The sequence below is a fragment of the Rhopalosiphum padi genome, chromosome 4 (genome assembly GCF_020882245.1).
Source record: "Rhopalosiphum padi isolate XX-2018 chromosome 4, ASM2088224v1, whole genome shotgun sequence".
NCBI classification, from domain to species: domain Eukaryota; kingdom Metazoa; phylum Arthropoda; class Insecta; order Hemiptera; family Aphididae; genus Rhopalosiphum; species Rhopalosiphum padi.
The window spans coordinates 26961059-26980852 of NC_083600.1; the positions used below are offsets into that span (position 1 = coordinate 26961059).

Below are 19794 nucleotides of genomic sequence, written 5' to 3' on the forward strand. Positions count from 1 at the left end.
CAACTTTTAAAGCCTTGATAAGGGAGTTATCAAACATATGGTTGGCTGACAACCTTTCACGCGACCTTAGCGTTACCCTTACCCATGACAATATAATATATTATATCTATATATTCATGCCGTATTGCCGTTACCGATAAACAACACTACAACAGAACAGTTATGAGTTATATGATGTTGTAATAATATAATTAATAATGTATAAGTAATAACTAATAGTAATTAGCATCGATTATTCAAAAATTCTGATCTATAAATGAATTTAATGTACACTATGCAGTATCAATAGTGCCATGTATCAATGTATCATTGCGTATAAATTGTACATAATTATTTATATAGTATAAAACACCACGGTTAAAAATATACTTGGACCTAATAACTGGGTTATTGTAATAATATCCCCACTATGTTATTCAATTACGTCAAGGAATCCAAATGCCACGTAAGGGGTAATGCATCGATGTAGTTTGGAGTGGCCAGTGGAAGGGAAAGACAGTTGACCTGACATTTTATACTTTTTATGGTGTAGATCTTAGATAGTGAGATCACAAAATAAATTGTACATGATCTAAGGTATAGGTGACTGGTAAAGATATCATTTTGGCCCCTGTTTTAACTTTTACGATATAATTTATTGAATCTTATTTTCATTATTTTTTTGTGTACGTTTTTTGTTAATTACTCATTTTATATTTGTTATTAAATATTTATATTTTAGTTAGTACTCAACTTGAAATATTTACATTTAAGCAACTCATTTAAGCATTTGACACAATAACACTAATGTCATGGTTCTATAAAATTTCTACGACTAATAATTGCTACATAATGTTTACATGTATAGATTTATTATTGGTAGGTAAATTATTTCAGGAGGAGAAAAGTGTCACATTAACCCACACAATATTACTCCAAGTCCAAGATGCCAATGCCATAAATCCATAATGTATGATATGCAACATAATATCAGAAATATCTAGCAATGTATTAATATTATTCATAGTTTAAATCAGTGGCAACCACAGGTTTTCCGTGAACCAGTGCAGCAGTGCAATTATAATATTATAGGGCTCCCAAATTTATTTTTTGATACTCAATTCAAAATGTTTTTCTAAATGCTACAGTGTATTAGCTATAATGCATAACGTATATAACTTATACTATACTAATTTTGCTTACTTCGAGGTCCAAAGGCTGAATCACAATGTAGATAAAATTTTATATGTTATTTAGTTATATCTATATGAATTGGACAATGGTGAGAGCATAAAAGTCAAGAGAATAGATATATATTTTGTTGTAACAGTTTTGTTCATTTACTACCACAGTGGTATTTTTAATCACTGCTATGTTAAATATTAAATTTTCAACTGGAAAAATAATAGAAATTGAAAAATTTACTTTTTTATAAAGTTTCAAATATTTTACTTTGCTTAAGAGGATTTACATTAACCTTTTAGTTTACCATCAATCGGTAATACTTGCTACTTGATAAGTATTTTTTAACTAGGTACATGTTTACTTTAAATTGCCATCATGATATTGTAGGAGTTAAGCCAGTCGAAATAGGTACTTTTTCATTGAAGAATCTTTAAAATTGATAAAGATTAAAGGGCAATTTTCAATATTAAAAGAAATTAATAACAACTTATTGAATAAACAGATACTTTTAATATATTTTAGGTATAGGAGAATGAAAATTAAAGTACACAGTTTCAAAGTTATACATATGTGTACATACCTGATAAAGAACTTAGATTATGGCTAGTAGAGTAGAACACTGTAATAGCTATTTACTACTGTAAGCTATTTTTATAGTTCAATTGAAAATTGTTGTTGGGTACCTATACAAAATACTTAAATACGTATTAATAATTATTATCAGTTAACAAACAATGATTGCCATACCTATTAATACAATTGGTAGAATATATTTTTTATGGCAATGAAGCCATAAAAATACGTTATGAGTAAATTCAATTAGATTAAACTCGACCAATTTGATTTATACTTAATACCTATAACTGATTAAACATTCAAATGTAGGTACTGTAAATAAATCAATAATTACTCAACCTATTTAATTACATTTTTTATTAAGAACTGTACTTAAGAAAATGTAGACATTTTTTTTTTCATTAAATAACAGAATAACTTTAAGGGAAAATATTTGAAACGTATTATTTTATTATTGTAAAAATTTAACTGAATACATTATTAATAACAACTAAAAAATGTATTTAATATTTTTATTAAAAACAAATTTATTAAGAACAATGTAGATATAGGTTTTAATTAAAAACCATTTTAACAGAAAAAAATATACAAAATATCTTAGAATAATTAACTTATTATTTGTTTATATTTTAATTAAAAATATTATTATTACGTCCAAAATAAAATACTGAAAGCCATTGCAATACAACAAAATGATACATATGGACTTTTCCGTTCTCCAATTCTTGCTAATTTCCAAAATGTTCCTAATGGCCTAAAAATAACAATGTAAACATTAATATTATTATAAAGACATGTATACATAAAACTATAAAAGTAAGTGCATGTATCCATTACATGTAAATCTTAAACTAAATTGTGTACTTAAACATTTTAATGGCATCATAACCAATATGTATTTTTATCTAAATTTTGGGTGGCCATTTATTCCAGATTTTCTAGTGTTTTTAATTGATGAACTCATGTTTCAATGAAATATTTTGGGACTTGGTGTTGTTACCAGGTTTGACTATTAACCTAATAAATAGTTATGTCCCAGAATTTTCTTGAGTACAATAGATTTTAATATTTTTCATTAATGTTTATTGATAATTTTCAATTAATAGTTAAGTAATCACACACAAAATATGCATACTAAACAATTAACACATAAAAAAATGGTAAAATAAAATAATAATGATTAAGTTCATAAATGTACATATAATTTCAAAGTTAAATACAGCAAACATTTTTACCAGCCCATTTGCTTACATAAACACATGATCATTTAGTTATATCTATGCCTATTGAATTGATAAAATTGTATTTATCTTTTAAAAAAAATGTAAATAAAATTGTCAATTTCACATGGATTTGAGCAGATGGCCCCAATCTGTTTTGATCGACCCTTACGACCAGCAACATTACATTAATTATAAATTATAATTTGGTCAAGTAAGACATTTTTCCTAGATTTTATAAAATTTAATCTGGCCCCCCTAATCTAAATAGAATAGAAGTAAATATCATACCTAACAAATAGTGGTGGGCTAACCTCATAATAAATAACATAACTAAATTATTTTGTACATATCTCCCTAGTAAAAGTTATCAGATATAAGAAAATTATATTAAAATTAATAAACCGTGACAATATAACAATAGAACAAAATTTTTTATTAAAACTATACATAAATAAATAAAGCAACTATGTCAAAATCAACTATACTAGCCCACTGTCTTTTAATAATCAATTTACAATTTATGACTTATGAGTTATGATCTATTAGCAGGACCTTTAGCGAGACTCTGGGCAAAACTTATTTAACTAATAACCATAGTCACCTAAAGCCTATAGGACATATTTGTAATTAAAAGTGCGAGGCTCTTGAATATGCGAGGCCCTGGACAAATGCCCCGCTTTGCCTACCCATAACGCCTGCCCTGTCTATTAGAATCAATAATATAGTGTGATATCATAATAAAATATTATTACAAATCCTTTTATTTTCAAAATCAATAAAAAAAAATACATTTTTATACCATATTATTAAAAATGTAGAGATACCATGTTTTTGAGAAGTAATGGATCAACATTTAAATATGAAATACGAGTATAACTAGTATAAGGTACTTGGCTTATCTAAAATTTCAGATTGGCTATTTAGTAACTGATAGAACACACTTGTATAAATTGTATTAGTTATTTATAATATAAAAATTACCACTAAACAAATATTTTCACAGACTTGCAATATCACTTATTTATTTTTAGAAAATAGGACAAATTCTTAAGAAAATAGGACAAATTCTTAAGAAAATTATACATAATGTAACACTTTTGAATGGTATTCTCAATTGTATTCTAAGCATAAGTAAAGCAAAAACACATTATTTATTTAAATTCTTTCTTTAAAATTAAACTAGTGCCAGGATGCATGAACAACCAAAAAACATTTAATAAATCAATAGTGTGATAATGGTCCTTTAAACATGATTTATTAAAAATTTTCTTTAAACATAGTCCATGATTAATCCATTAATAAATTAATTTTATAAATTGTATTGAACCATTAAATTAACCCATTTATTCATGCAGCCCGGCATAGAGGTTTATATTTTTAAATCAGTCTTAACAATTGTTTAGAGTGATACTGAAAACTATATTAGTATTAAAAATTAAATAAATGATAAAATGGTAAATATGTGAATTTCTAATGCCTACATATTCAAATACAAATTATTTGCCATACTTTTAGTTATTCAAAAAATATTATTTTATATTTATTGAAAATATTTTAATAGATATTGTTTACATGACTACAAAATTTTTAAATTCTTAAGTTCTAATTTTTAAAACTATTCAATATATTACAATAATGAACATATGATTAAAATAAAATGTATTCAAATTTAAATTAATAATATTTATTCATCTTACCCAACTTTATTCCTATCAATAATACTTGGTAATAACTGCCTTAAATAAGTACATGTACAAATAGACAATAATAAAATTGTCAATAGACTTTGTAAATTGAATATCGCCAGCTAAAATCAAAACATTTATGGTTAATGAATAATGGTTATACCAAATAAAATTAATTAATTAAATAATATATTGTAAATATTTTTTACCATGTTTACAGCTTGAAATTATTTAATGTATCTCAAAATTAATGTGAAAACTATTATTAAAGAACAATTTAAATTGAATTTTTAAAACTGAACGTCGGAGTCATCACTTATCACTCGTTATTCGTCAACAATAAAATTTAGTTACATGGATTAATGGTACATAACATTGATAAGAAAACTATACATAATCACAAATTTTAGATAGTATTATCACAAAATAAATGAATTTCATCTATTCTGTACTTTAACTGTGATTGCACCTATATTCTATAGTATGTAAGTATGTTATTAAAAAAAATAAAATATGTTATTTTATACATAATATTTTTAATTTATTTTTAAGTTCAAAATTGATTTAAGTTAAAACAATTTAAAACAATTTAAATTATTATGAAACCGGATAATGTGTGATATTTACAATACAAAAATAAAAGCGCCAACAATAGACAACTTTTTCAACTTGAAAACCAATTAACCAAATATATTTGCAATGAATTACTTAGGTAGTTTAAATCATTACATAGATCATAGAGTATAAACAATGATTAAATTCGACAAACAATGTATTTTGCTTTCATATGAAATGCGCATTATATTTAAGGTTCAACTTCAACCTTTTACAATAAATTATAAAATTTCTATTTCCTAAGAATGATTTTAACATTGACAATAATTGGGTTGGCACGATTTTTTTTTAATTTTAAAAGCACACCACTGTGCCTTACCCTATCAAATTGCTAAACCAAATTGATTTTTTTCTTAGGCCAAGACACCGGGTTTTAAAAATGTCACATGATACTTAAAATGTAAAAAAAATGTAAGAACTATTGCCAGTCTGTGTATATTTTTATACCACGTACATTATAATAATAAGTTGTCAAAACCTCCAAAATAAATTGTAACAATTAATATTATATAATATTACGTATTGTTTTAGTTGTTTCCACACCCCATGAAAAGTTAAACGTCGCAGCACTCCCAATAGTCGGTAGTTCGGCACCCATGCTTTCGTATAATTATATTTCCACACATCTATCTATCTATATATATATATTATATAATAATCTAACCTGATTTTGGAGACGAAGGAAACCGGTTTTAAACGCCTCTGACCTTATCGCTTCCTCTCATAATAATAATTATTATACATATTATATATATTTGTTTGTTTGTTATTATTATTATTATTAATTATTTATTTGTTTGCACTTGCATTTTTCTATTCGAAATATATATTATTCATTGAACAAATAATTTATTGTTACATTTTTTCTACCTTATCTCTATTTTATGATAAAAAGAATAAAATTTACCACTCCAGTGGTTGAATTCATAATGTAGGATGTATAATTTTCAGAAATTAGCAATAACAATAACTACAATATGTAATTATATTATATTATTTGTATAGCCAAAAAATTGTCATATGTTTTTAAATTAAATTATAAAAAAATAATTTCTTAGGAAGTTCGTGCAGCTAGTCTGATAGGTATATTATTGAAGTTTAAATTTGGGATTTAATTTAAAACATCGACAAACACAACACAAATGACAAATCTTTATAAGGCGGTATTGCCGGTATTCATGTACCTATTATACAAGAATTTTTGCACATTTTGTTTTTGAACAATAACTTTACTATACATTTTCTATCTTTTCCCATACCGATTGTACGGACATTTTACACAACCCTTCAAATACATAAGACTATTCTCGTTCATTTTCGTTTCCAAACGCCAAAATGTTGACAACTGTTCATCTTAACTATATTAATTTCGCTATTTAATATCATAATTCATAATATATATTTCCACGATAGGGGTCCGGCTTTGTATAATCCAACCATGCTTCGTTTCCAGTATAGGTATATTCAACCCATTCTCGTTTGGTTTATTTTCACCACCACACAATACATTTCTATACTAATAATTCTAATGGTAGGAAAAAAAGTACGAATTAGAATATTTTAAATAAAACTTATAATATAATATCTCTATATGATATTTTACTATATAAACTTCTATAATCACTCTGTATAAAAAATAATATGTTAGTTTGGTGTAAAAAACCAAAAATAAAATTATAAAATCTATTATTCCCTTAATATAACACATTTATAGACTTATAAGTTATAGTTTATAGTGTTTATACCTAATATACGTTAAGTTGCTGCGGAAAACCGCAGATAAAATGATGATAAAGTTAATAAAAACGATAATTTTTGGTTTTTAGTTTTTACCTGCGGGATCGGCAGTAGATTATACACACATATATACATATATAGATTATAGACGGTTAGAGTGTGATATAATTAAGTAAAATACAGCGATCTATTGTATAGTATAATTATTATATTAGTATAGTATGGTGCAGTAGGTCAGTCTCAGTATAGGTGTGAGTGTGTGGTAGACGAAGACAGCGTACGTTATTAAACAGATTTTATTTTATTTTTTAATGGAAATTTTAAAATCTAATAAAGGAAACATGAAAATTGCGTAATATGAAAGTTTTTTATACATAAATATTATTATTTCTTCATTATTAATATTATTATAACTGTACTAGTTTTGGGGAAAATAAAATAAAACTAGAAGATTTTTTAAAAGCTATAGCTCAAAATATTAAGTTAAATAAAGCTTAAAGTTTTATAGATACAATATTTTTATTTGTGCTTTCCCCTCCCCCCCTGAGACTTTTTTTCTGTTCCCCATAATTAGTAATTCTTATCTTTTAAGTTTGTTACATTATGCATTATCTGTGAGTTGTTTATCTTCCGAAAAGTTTATTAACTGTTAGTCTATGACCTAGTCAGGTACTGAAGTACATCATTATAGAGTCTATATACATGTCCCGACCAGGAATTGAAAAATATCGGGACTGTGTAGTGAAAACCGGTAGTGTCCTGGCGAAATCGGGACGAATAGCAACCCTATTATAGACATTAAAGTTAGTTAATCCATCCAAATAAGTCAAAGAAGATAATATGACTTATTTCGTATTTGTAATCATACTATTGTCGAGAATAATTTATTATCGACAGTATATTGTACCGTTTGACCGATGTCAGTAATATCAAATTTTACTTTGATCCGACTATTTAATTGCAAATGTTGTTGGTACTATGAACCCGCGAACAAATTATGAGTATTTTGTGAACCTGAATCTAGTAAACGCGACATACTAATTACCATGATTAACCAACTAAGTTAGCTAATCGTGCTAATTACTATTTAATTTCTTATCTAATAATTTAATAACTGCGAATGATAACAGCACTCGTTTACCACCAATCGTTAGATTTCACCTTTAAACATATTGATACGATTTTTTAATTTATAAGTTAATTGACTTAATTGTTTTTTCTCTTCAATCATTGCTGTAATAGTGATATATCATGTAAACATAAAGTATGTGCTTCAATGCTTGAATTAAAACCTTTTTATTATTATATACCTTAATATACAAATATACAATCAAATTACATTCCCGAGTGATACCATACATAGTTGGTAAGCAGTTTAATTATGATTCATGTGTTGTATATACATACTTGACATTTGTATTATCCGAATCACCAAATCATCGCCACTTAAAGACAAATTATTGTCTATTGAGTTTGAGTAGGTATCATCGATCACGTTATTTTTATGCATCAGTATTCCAAAATGTCATGAAATTATAACAATTCACAATACAAGTCTAAAATTGTTGGCGTGGCTACTGGCTAGTCGTAGAGGAGCAACAAATTTATTTTAACCTACCACACTATTTATACCCGTTCTGGCCGTTTTAATCAAAATTTTGGGCGTCATGCGTTAGGGCGAGTGATTTTAAAACATTGTAATGTATTTAGGATTATGCTACGTTTTTTTTAATACCCTTAGATGCTGTATTTTATTTTTCCTCTCATTTTAACAGACTTAGGACTTGGTGTCTTGCAGAATTTCCTTACGTAGTATCTTATTTAGTCTTGCATGTAAGTTTTCGGCTTTCCTTTTGATAGCTGTTCTAAACTTCTATCACAGTGAACACCTAAATTATGATCAGTAGTTGGTTCGTGATCATGTATATTATTATTTTAAAAAGATAGTATTTTATCGATAGTAGAATTACTAGAATTCAGTATTTACTAAAGCATTCTCAGTACATTTTCTGTTAGTACATCTAAAACGAAGAGCCATTTTTCAAGTGGTTAAATTCACTAAAAATATAATTTTCAATTAAAATGCATCATTTATTTCGTTTTGTATTCAAAATATATTCAATTTGAATTTTTAAATCCATATTCCAATATTTGACATGAACTCACAAACACTATAATATACAAGTTCACGTTTCCAATGTTCAAGCAAACTAATATTTGAAAATACTATACTAGTTTCCCGACCTGCATATAAGACTGTGCCATATTTATGTTGATATAAAATTCCCTATAAATTGTATATAATGATTTTGTCTTAATCTTTACAATTTTATCTTTTATAATATTGTCTTGCTTAAACTCGACCAAACACATTACTTTTATTATGCGGGTAAAAAAGCAATTCGCCCAAACGCAAACCGCACCAAAATTTGACAAATATTATCGCTCGTTTTGATTCTGACATACATAATCGTTACTTTTATTATATACATTAAACTATTAAATTAAATCTTCACCAACTGAAACGACATTGAAGTACCTTCGTATTTTCAAACTCAGCCACACGATAAGTTATTTTCTCTACCTCTTTTTAATTTATCAACTTGATTGCAGTCTTTTCACTTTTCCAGACACCTTCAACTTTTTCTCAGTGAAATACTTGATGTCGCATCAATTTATTTCAAAATTTTCAACGTAATTTAAAAACCATAGCACTTGCCACTTATTATTAAATATGCTTTTAATTGACGGGGCCTTAATTTTTTAATACGGCAGAAATACGGATGATTCAATTTTTATTTTACAGTTACTTACACTTATGAGTATTGCACAGATATTTCTTTCGTTCGGATATTTTTTCCTGGGATATTTTGAACTGTATATTTTTTTCTTGAATATTATAGATCCAGATATTTATGCTGGTGACCGTAGAGATAGATGACATAAATAACTTATAAGAAAAGAGCATGGTCAAACTATTTGGTAACCACTGTTCACTAATCACTACTATAATATAAAGAGGGTTGGAAGTGGTGATCTGTTGTCTCCATCCAACACACATATTATTTAATATAAACGTGTCTTATTCACTAATTGTCCTATTTGCAACGTACAGAATGTTAGAATACCGATCAATGATCAATCAAGTTATACGATTAGAATTTTGAAAACAGATTTAAATTCATCGTAAAGTCTTCTTTAGTACAACTTTAATTACTACATTTTTGATATCTTCCTTAATATATAGTTCTAAGCACAGTATAATATCGTATATTATAACCTCAAATCATTATATAAATTTACTAGTATAATAATAAAATAGATTATTATAGGTAGGTACGACATATATAATATAAACATAATTATTATTTATTTTTACAATTACACAAATACATTATAACTTATAAGCAATATTATTATTGAATTAAATTATTTAGATTTATGAAATATCGTAACATTGAACATGTGATGTACTGATGTTTTATCTGTAATGTCCTCCGCCGTCCCCGGAGGTGTAAAATATCGTGGACGGCGCTCGTTAAAAAAAAAAAGATAAAATATTTCTCTATAACCACACCACGTTCCTCCCACTTAATGAACTAATAACAACATCATATTACGTCCGAACTCCGAGGTCCGAACACTAAAAGATAATAATGATTTCAACGCTTTTATGATAGCCACTATTTTTTTTTACATTAATATTTTTATTTATTTATTTTTACACATGTTCTTGTATTTTAAATGGAAAAAGATAATTCCAAAGGTAACCAGCTACGGATTTGTAAATGCTACAAAATTTTTTTTATTATTTTGTTCTTGAATATATTTTAAAGTTATGTACTTAAATTGTTTGGTCTTTTTTGTTTTTCAGAAGTCATTGAGTCCACGACCACGAGTCTTCTCAATGAATCAGTTCATCTGGACAAGGCAATCGAAATGGTCGGTAAGTCGGTTTAAAATTAATAAAAATATATTTAAACTTGTAATAATTATATGAATTGAACCATATACATTTTATTTTTATTCACATACGCGATTATGTCACAAGTGTGGTGCCGGTATATATATATTTTATAGGTTTTGGTCGAGAGTACATCTATTCTTACTGATAGGTACCTACCTACTATAGTTTATAAGTATATAGCTACTGATTGTGCATGTTATCTCGAATACTCAACACATTTTTATAACGTCGTAGTCCTATTTTTTTTTCACAAATATTTATGACATATTATTTTATGTTATATACTTATATGTATCATGTTCGTCGATCACACACAGTCGTATGGAAAAGTAAAATTATTTTGAACAACATCGCACAAAAGTCAGCAAATTAAATAGAATAAATATTCTAAAATAGTTTAAAACCTTTAGAGAGTAGGAACTTAATACTAAGTTACCATCAGTTTCAAAATATTTTCCAAAATTAATACGAACCACGATTATTATTCAATATTTGTATATTTGTATTTACAATGAAGGATATAAATAAATGTATTTAAATGAAAAATAATATTATACTTTTACTTTTTAAATACGTTATTGCATAATATACCTACTTCAGGATATCACCGGTTGCAGGTGATGCTACTAATAATAATAAATATTTAGATATATTCCAACAACTAGCGTCAATTATACTCAACTACCGCGACAGCAGATGTGCTTATACGAGTAACATAATAGTATCGCCAGTAACGCCTACACAAATTAAAAAGATCATTACACTTAAAATAACCAATATGAATGTGTGTGGGCATGTGTATGTTCGTGTTTTGAAATGTTGAAAGTTGATTTTCAATATCATCATGGTACCTCAGTGTAGTCCGAATAACAGTATAGTACCTAATATTATACGCAATATAGATTATTAGCTTAGATATATGTATATTTAGTACACGACACGTTGGTATATTATTATGTACGATGTGTTTAATATAATATACATATATATATATTATAGTAATATTAAGTATTATAACTAATAATTATTAATTCTAAATTTATACCTTTCCTCCACCGACCCCACCCATAAGAATATTATGATTAATATTATGATATTATTTTCTTATCGCTTTCAAATTTCGACTACTTACATATACTTATTTCTATTGAAATATAAGTAAATATTTTAATTAATAAAAGTTATGCGTATATTATGTACCTATATCAGCTATCACTTACTATGATATGATGACGAGGGAAGTTCAGACAAAAATAATAAAATATACAAAAATAAATATAGGTAAATTTTATAGCTGAATTATATTTGTTGCTTTATAACTATTTTAGATATATTAAAAATAGAAAATAACATAAAATAATTAATTTGGTATTATGGATAGATAGTAAAATTAATAGATGATGTGCAATTTTGTTGCCGAAATTCATCATTATACGATATTACGCGTATAAATTACAAATTCGTTAATATTAATATTAATTGTTAAAAAAAATAACAAAATGCATCTAAATATTATGTATTAATAATACAGTATTATTGAGAAGTATTTTTAATTTTTAGTTTTTAAGCAGAGTGAAAATTTATTAATTTCACAATAATTATAGGTGTTTTTGTTTCTATTTTTATTAACGTTCGGGAGCAGAAAAAATGCTTGAATCTTTAAATTTGATGATGTTAGTCTTTAGTAAAAATTATATTCAGTTATTTTTAGTTGAGTTTTTCTTTTATCGGTAATTATGTAGAAAATTCCTAACATGTTTTAAAAAAATTGGGAAAAACTATATTATCTTTAATTTATTCGAAATATTATAATGTTGAAAATAATTTTTTTTTACCTTTGTACAGAAATTATGTATTTAAAAATGTATTAGAATTTAAAAATGTGTTAAGATATTTTGATCATAAAATATTAAACTATATTATGTGTAAAAATAAAAATAAATTTAATAACACATTTTTACACCAACAGGTTTTGGATATTTTCATTATTATATACTATTCATTTGTGGATCACTTTACATAGCAGTTGCCTTTAGCGTAACGTCAATATCATTTATTATACCATCAGCTCAATGTGATTTTCACATGACTTCTTCTCATAAAGGCTTTCTAAATGGAGCAATGATGATAGGTAAATATTTAATTTAAAATTAAACTGTTTTATTCAATTATATTGTTTTTTTTTTATTTTAGGAATGTTAATAGGATCCTTTATTTGGGGTTATGTGGCAGACTCTAAAGGCCGAAGATTTACTTTGATAATTTGTATGTTAATGGATGGTCTTTTTAACATATTATCTAGCGTGTCGCAGATATATTCAATATTTTTAATCTGTAGACTTTTAAGTGGATTTGGGTACACCAAATAGATTTTTATTCAATTTTAACACATTTATTTATATTATAAATTATCAAATGGTTGTTACAGAGTATCCGGTTCAACAGCACTCTTTTCATATCTTGTAGAATTTCTGAATATCAAATACCGAGAAAAATTTTTATCTTGGATGGAAATGTTCTGGACAAGTGGCATGATATTACTTCCGTGTAAAAATTTATTTTATTTTGTAATTTATATCATTGTTATCTTATAATTATACAACAGCCATTAGTAGTAGGTATTGAAATAGGACTACGTATTGCAACTTGCAAGTTACTTTGAATAAGTATTAGATTTACTATATAATTGCCTACATCAAACCCCTTAAAAAGCTAGTGTAGCGATGTATTACATTTAGTAAAATAAATAAGTAATATAACTAAATATTGTTGCAATGTAGTAATTAACAACATTTATATAATAGCTGTGCACATAATATGTATAAAATCTTGTTATTTTTTAATGGTAATTTAATATTGATGAATCAATCATAAATGATGATCTATGTTTAATTATCTGAATTACCTGATCGGTAATTAGTAATTAACTAAATAATCTAATTAATACAACTATTCAAATAATATTGTAAGTTTTTATTTATTTTTATTTTTAATTTCAGGTGTAGCATGGATAATTATACCACAGACATTTAGAATCGAAAACGAATACATTTTGTTCAAATCGTGGAATTTGTTTGTAATTATGTGTTCACTTCCCAGTATAACATTAGCATTTTTATTAATGAAAATGCCGGAAAGTCCTAAGTTTTTACTTTCTCAGGGTAAACATAAAGAAACAATTAATTGCTTGAAATTTGTTCACAGATGGAATAGTAACTCGGGTGATAAATTTCCTGTAAGCTTAAATTTCAATATTTCTTCGGTGTAAAATTTTACTTTTTAACAAATATTGATTATACATATTATTACTTATATATTTTTATTTGTATGGTTTTTAGGTGTCCTCGATAATAATGCCAAGTTCTAATAACAAATTAAATAATGGTTTCTTTGATGGACTTTATAAGAGTACAATAGATTTGTTTACATCAAAATTCAAAATTATAGCTATAGTTACATGCATAATACACTTTTGCGCTACTACCAGGTAACAATAATTGGAACATATAATATGTAAATGGGTAATTATACAATTTTAATAAAAAATCATGTGTTCAGGGTTTGCTAACTCTATGCTATATTATGTGCAGTTACTATATGCTAATACTATGGTTCCCAGAATTGATGAATAGATTTCGTTGGTATGAAACATATTCAGATTTCCAAAATAAAACATCTATGTGCGAAATTGTATCCATGTACAAAGTTGGACCAGAAGTTAATGATTTAAAGTGTGATGATCACATTGACCAATCGGTCTACATGAACATCATGATCATTGGCATTGCTTGCATACCTACGAGCCTCGTTGTTCCACTATTTATCAATAAACTTGGACTCAGATTTTTTACAGGTTATTGAAAATTGAAAATTTTTACCTATTCATATTAAATATACATTTTTAATTGTGTTAATGGTATATCAAAGTATTATTAATAACGTTACTATTAATATAACGTAAAGTTGATTTAATTTTCGCCGAAAACATTGAATATTGCATTTATTATATTATTCATATTAAGTAATATTTAATAATAATATAAGTAATAATAATAATAAATATAATTTATACCTACCTACCATATTATCATATTATTTTTATTAACTTTTAAATTAATAACACTTAAACGTAAATCAGTTTGAATGGATTCATGGTATAATTAGGTAATATCTTAAAATTAATTTACAAATTTTGAAATATCATTACACAAAGTAATAAATTAAAAATATAGGTAGGTACCTAAAAATTTTAAGTTCGGTCCCTCTGAGTATGATTAAAAGTAGTCAGTCTATGCCCTATGGTCTGATACTCTGATCTAAAATTCTAAACATTCTAAACATAGGGTTTGACCATAAGCACAATTTGAGGGGGCTTGGGGGATAAGCTCCCCCTTCCCCCCAAAAAATAGTTTGTTTATATCCCCTTCCACCTTTATATATCTCAGGGAGCATACACATACAGTACATACGTGCAAATTATAATAGCCCCTCCCCAAGTTTAAAATACAAATTTCGCCTATGATGGGTTTAACACAACTGCTTTCTATAATTCAATAACCAATTGATCAAGAGATAGTAAAACGTTTCATAACAATAAATTTTTGGTTTTCAAAACACTGTTGATAATATGTACCTATTTTGTTTTAAATTCTAATTGCATCTGTTCTATATTTTAAATTCTATGGAAAACGTAGAATACTAGAATATATTGGTTTTACAATTGTTTTTTCCAATGATCAATTGTTTTAAAAGTTTCAAATAACACTATCAATTGGAACTTGAGACTAAATTGTAAATGGCATAATGTCAATATATTATCAATAAATAAACATTTTTATTTTATTTTTATCTAGTTGTAAGCTTCTTTGGATCCAGTATTTCTGCAGCATGGTTATATTTTATTACTTCTTCAATGGAGAATATGGTGTTATCTTCAATATTTGAAGCTTTTTCTAGTATTGGTATTAGCTTAACATATTGTATTACTGTTGAATTATTTCCAACAGAATACAGGTAAAATATACTTAAAATAATTTATAATTTGTTCTAGTAGTATGAATTCTTAATTATATTTTGTCATTTTTAAGGGGCATGGCTGCATCTATAGGAACTATGTTTGGTAAAATAGGTGCACTTTTGGGCAATATTCTTATTGGAATTTTTATTGATGCCCATTGTATAGTTCCAATATTTGTCTCAAGCTCATTTTTAATAAGTGAGTACAAATATGTTATAGTAGTCAATAATTTGAGTTAATTAGATATTCATAATTCATTATCTTACTACGTTAATAAAAGTAAATACTATACACATATTAACACTCTTTGCATACACTGTAGTAAGAAATAAGAACAGTACATTATAATATCATATTTACGTTTAAACTAGTGTACACCGCAATGGCGTAATCTACACTTTAAATGAATCGATTGCAGAAACGTCACGAGTTAATACTAAAAAATGTAATGTTGGATACCTATCTAATTGATCAAAATTGTATAATATAAATAATTTAAAAAAAAATTATTTAAGAATGAATATTTATTAAAACATTCCATACACCAATTATATATCATTTTTGTGTAAAAATAATTGAATGTGCGCTTTTTATTGACTTTCAAAGATTTATGACTCATGATGATGTTTTTCAAATTAACGAAAATATAGCAAACAAAAAATTATTTTAACACAGAGAAAATTATTTTATTAAGGATTATATAGGTTTCTATTATTACATTATAACAGTAATACATTTATGGGCACCCTTTAGAAGAGCGTGATAGGGCTCAATATATAGGGCCCCCCTTGAAAAAATAATATTAACTTATAATTTAATAAATATTTCCATTATATTATTGCCTAAAACGACTTAGACATCATAAACTAATTTGTTTAACTACATTAAGATGAAATGATGAAATATACAGTTATAAATTACTGATACCATTTACCGAATAATACATTTGATTATATTTTATTATCTATTTATTTCTAGTACTTATTAAAATTAATTTTAATTATAACTGTAATATACCAATAAAAATTTTAATTATTTAAATAATAGCATTATAATTAAACTAATTTATATTTATATGTTGGAATAACATAAAACATTTGTTTAACTTAAATTTGAGATGTTTTTATTTCTACTGTTTTTGCTTTTTTTGACCTTAAAATGTTACCCATGGGCGCCCGCCGATCATGATTACATTATAAACACCTAGTATATTATTAAATTTTAATAGTACATATATATCGATATGAAATTATACAGTTTAACACAGTTTTCATTTATTTTTCTATAGTTCGCCATTTCAAAATTTCAATCCAAAATAAATTGAATATTTTAAAAGGAGCTAAATAGGATACTGATTTTTTTATATCCTTCATTTTATTTGAATTTATTAGTAGAATGTCTTCATAATTTTCCATCAGTAGTTCATTAAAGTTTGTTCCAGATAACGTCATCCAAAAATTATGTTTATTGTCGCTATTTTATGTTATAAATTTATAATTATTTAATATTAATATTTGATATAATTTATAATGATAAAAGAATATATTATTTCTTAAATTTTTTCTTAATTTACATTTAGTTATGCCCAAAATATCTATCTAAAATGAATATCCTTGATCATATTTTTCGGTAAAATTAAATTTTTAATGACTAAAGACATTTTTACACTCAATGCTTAGTAATACCATTTATAATCAATGGTAATACATAACTAGTATAATATGTTTTTACTAATATCTCAATTTCATAAAATATGTAACACATGATTTTTCTGCAATCATCGATGCTGAAACATTAAATACATTTAATATTTAAACTTTTAAGTATTTAAATTATGACTTAGTGAGTCATTAGAATAAATAATATTATCATAGATATATCCTTTATAATTTTAGTTAATAGTTATGTAGGTGTACCTAACTACTTTTACATAATATTTACTGTTTAGTTTCAGCTCTCTTAGTAATTACATTACCAAAAACCGGAAGAATCAACGTTATAATAACTGATGGAGTGCTTTAGAAATAGTTGTATCCTTAGATAGTGCTTAGTATAGAACTTATATATATATATTATATATATAAATAAAACTTAATATCTGTAAACACAAAACATCAATATTTAATTTTAGATTCTAAACATATCCATCATTATAGTTTATTTTTGTACTTTTTAAATATAAAATCTGTGTAGAACAGAATAATACAACGTGTTGTAAAATTTTATTTATTATATTAACATTATTTTATATTATAATAAATTACCTAAAGATAATTTTATTCAATATAAAATATTATAATGCGTATTTTTCTGCAAGGAATAATATGTATTTTCATACCAATTAGTTTATAACAAATTTCATTGAATGTACATAAGTCCAGTGATTTTTTGTGGTGGTGGGCGTGGCTGTGTGGGTTTATATAATTAAGAGATTTATTTCTATTTTTTTTTTATTAATATGAATTTAAGTATCCTAATAGAAATTATTAATTATTATTTATTAGTTATTACTTATGTTGGTAAAGTATAAAAATGTTCAATTTTTTTTGGTAACAAAGCACTATGACTATGCACTATGAAGCATTGTAGGCTGCGGCAAAGAATTCCTAATGTTCCTGTACAAGTTTTAATTTTATTATGGTGGGGAAGAGATATTTTTTCATCCCTAAATCATTTTAACAATCCTACTTCTACAAATTCTTCATACACAATATTACAATACTCATTATCTTATAGGCATATCAATAATTAAAATGTTAGTGTCTTAGGGATATAAATATATAATATTATAAAAAATATTGAGTCTTAACACTCTTAACAGATTAACGTAAAAGTATATCTATTAGGTATAGGTACCAAAATATATTAAAATATTTATGTTGATAAGAATATATTGTTAAAATTTATAATTATAAAAATTATAATATAAAGTAATTTTGTTGTTATACTTAATACTTATTAATCTTGAGTAATATAGGTATAATAAATAATAATGCAACATATCAATTAGAAAAGTATTAGTATTTCAATACTATTATTTATTAATGCGAAACAAAATATAAATTAGAGTTGTAACTTGTAAAACAAAATTGAAGTTTGTTTACTCATTTTTGCGCATTTTTTTAGTAAAAAATTTGATAGATCACAGGACGAACGAGCACACAAATCCGACTCCTAAAACAGTAAAACGTTACAATATCTTACATATTTCAATTTGTCTACTTAGTTTTTCATCACATCATATATTATTATTTCGAAATAACACGATTTCGTTCTGCGTCCATGCACCGTACGCTCATAGTAATATATTGGAACAGTAGATCGCGCCGTTGTTATATAATATTATGTACCATATCCAATATTCACGACCCCGACTCGTCAAATTGTCGACAAAATGATTATTCAAATAGCACTAACCAAGTAAAAGCTTTAGGCAGTCGGTATAGCCGTCAAAGTCCAATCCCTATACTAAAGTGTCCAATGAACGTACGTCCCATTTAAAACGGGACTGATCTTTTTTTGAGCATCATGACATCTTCTCTAGTCACGACAAACTTCGAACGGCATTACAAAATGTTAACTTCGCGTTTTATATGTGTTTTACACGATATTTAATATGTGCGTAAAAAAAAAACCGTGTTCAAGAATAATAATCAATATTTTTACTGTTTTGAGTTATTATATTGAAACCAAAGTTAATTGCTATAACTTATAAACAAATACAACAGTTTTTGTGCTGTAACGACCAACAACCGTGAAGTGACAACGATAAGTTGTCAGTGATAAACTGAAAAATATAATATCATAAAT

The 19794-nt window shown here is 25.7% G+C and overlaps 2 protein-coding genes across 3 annotated transcripts; one reads left to right on the forward strand and one right to left on the reverse strand.

Annotated features, from left to right (window-relative positions):
• Positions 1–2170: 2170 nt before the first annotated feature.
• LOC132930503 (protein kish-A) lies at positions 2171–5015 on the reverse strand. Its single transcript, XM_060996420.1, has 3 exons — positions 4858–5015; positions 4661–4770; positions 2171–2494 (listed from the first exon to the last, which is right to left on the reverse strand). Exons 1-3 carry the CDS (start codon positions 4858–4860, stop codon positions 2389–2391), a joined length of 219 nt encoding a protein of 72 aa, XP_060852403.1. The 5' UTR covers positions 4861–5015; the 3' UTR covers positions 2171–2388.
• A 3247-nt stretch (positions 5016–8262) lies between these two features.
• LOC132930502 (synaptic vesicle glycoprotein 2C-like) lies at positions 8263–18931 on the forward strand. Of its 2 annotated transcripts, none has more exons than XM_060996419.1 (11): positions 8263–8366; positions 10875–10946; positions 12937–13098; positions 13161–13323; positions 13396–13514; positions 13967–14202; positions 14306–14454; positions 14558–14820; positions 15821–15980; positions 16055–16182; positions 17933–18931. In XM_060996419.1, exons 2-11 carry the CDS (start codon positions 10940–10942, stop codon positions 18004–18006), a joined length of 1461 nt encoding a protein of 486 aa, XP_060852402.1. In that variant the 5' UTR covers positions 8263–8366; positions 10875–10939; the 3' UTR covers positions 18007–18931. The 2 variants fall into 2 exon arrangements, with proteins under 2 accessions (XP_060852402.1, XP_060852401.1); XM_060996418.1 differs by lacking the exon at positions 8263–8366 and adding an exon at positions 10608–10766.
• Positions 18932–19794: the final 863 nt, after the last annotated feature.

Excerpts from the sequence above, each read along its gene's own strand:
- LOC132930502 (XM_060996418.1), top strand. The coding sequence starts at position 10,745 with ATGGAAAAAGATAATTCCAAAG. Across the intron at positions 10,767-10,874 it reads GGAAAAAGATAATTCCAAAG|AAGTCATTGAGTCCACGACC; the intron begins GTAACCAGCTAC and ends TTTGTTTTTCAG. Across the intron at positions 14,821-15,820 it reads TGGACTCAGATTTTTTACAG|TTGTAAGCTTCTTTGGATCC; the intron begins GTTATTGAAAAT and ends ATTTTTATCTAG.
- LOC132930503 (XM_060996420.1), bottom strand. Across the intron at positions 2,495-4,660 it reads ATTGATAGGAATAAAGTTGG|GCCATTAGGAACATTTTGGA; the intron begins GTAAGATGAATA and ends TGTTATTTTTAG.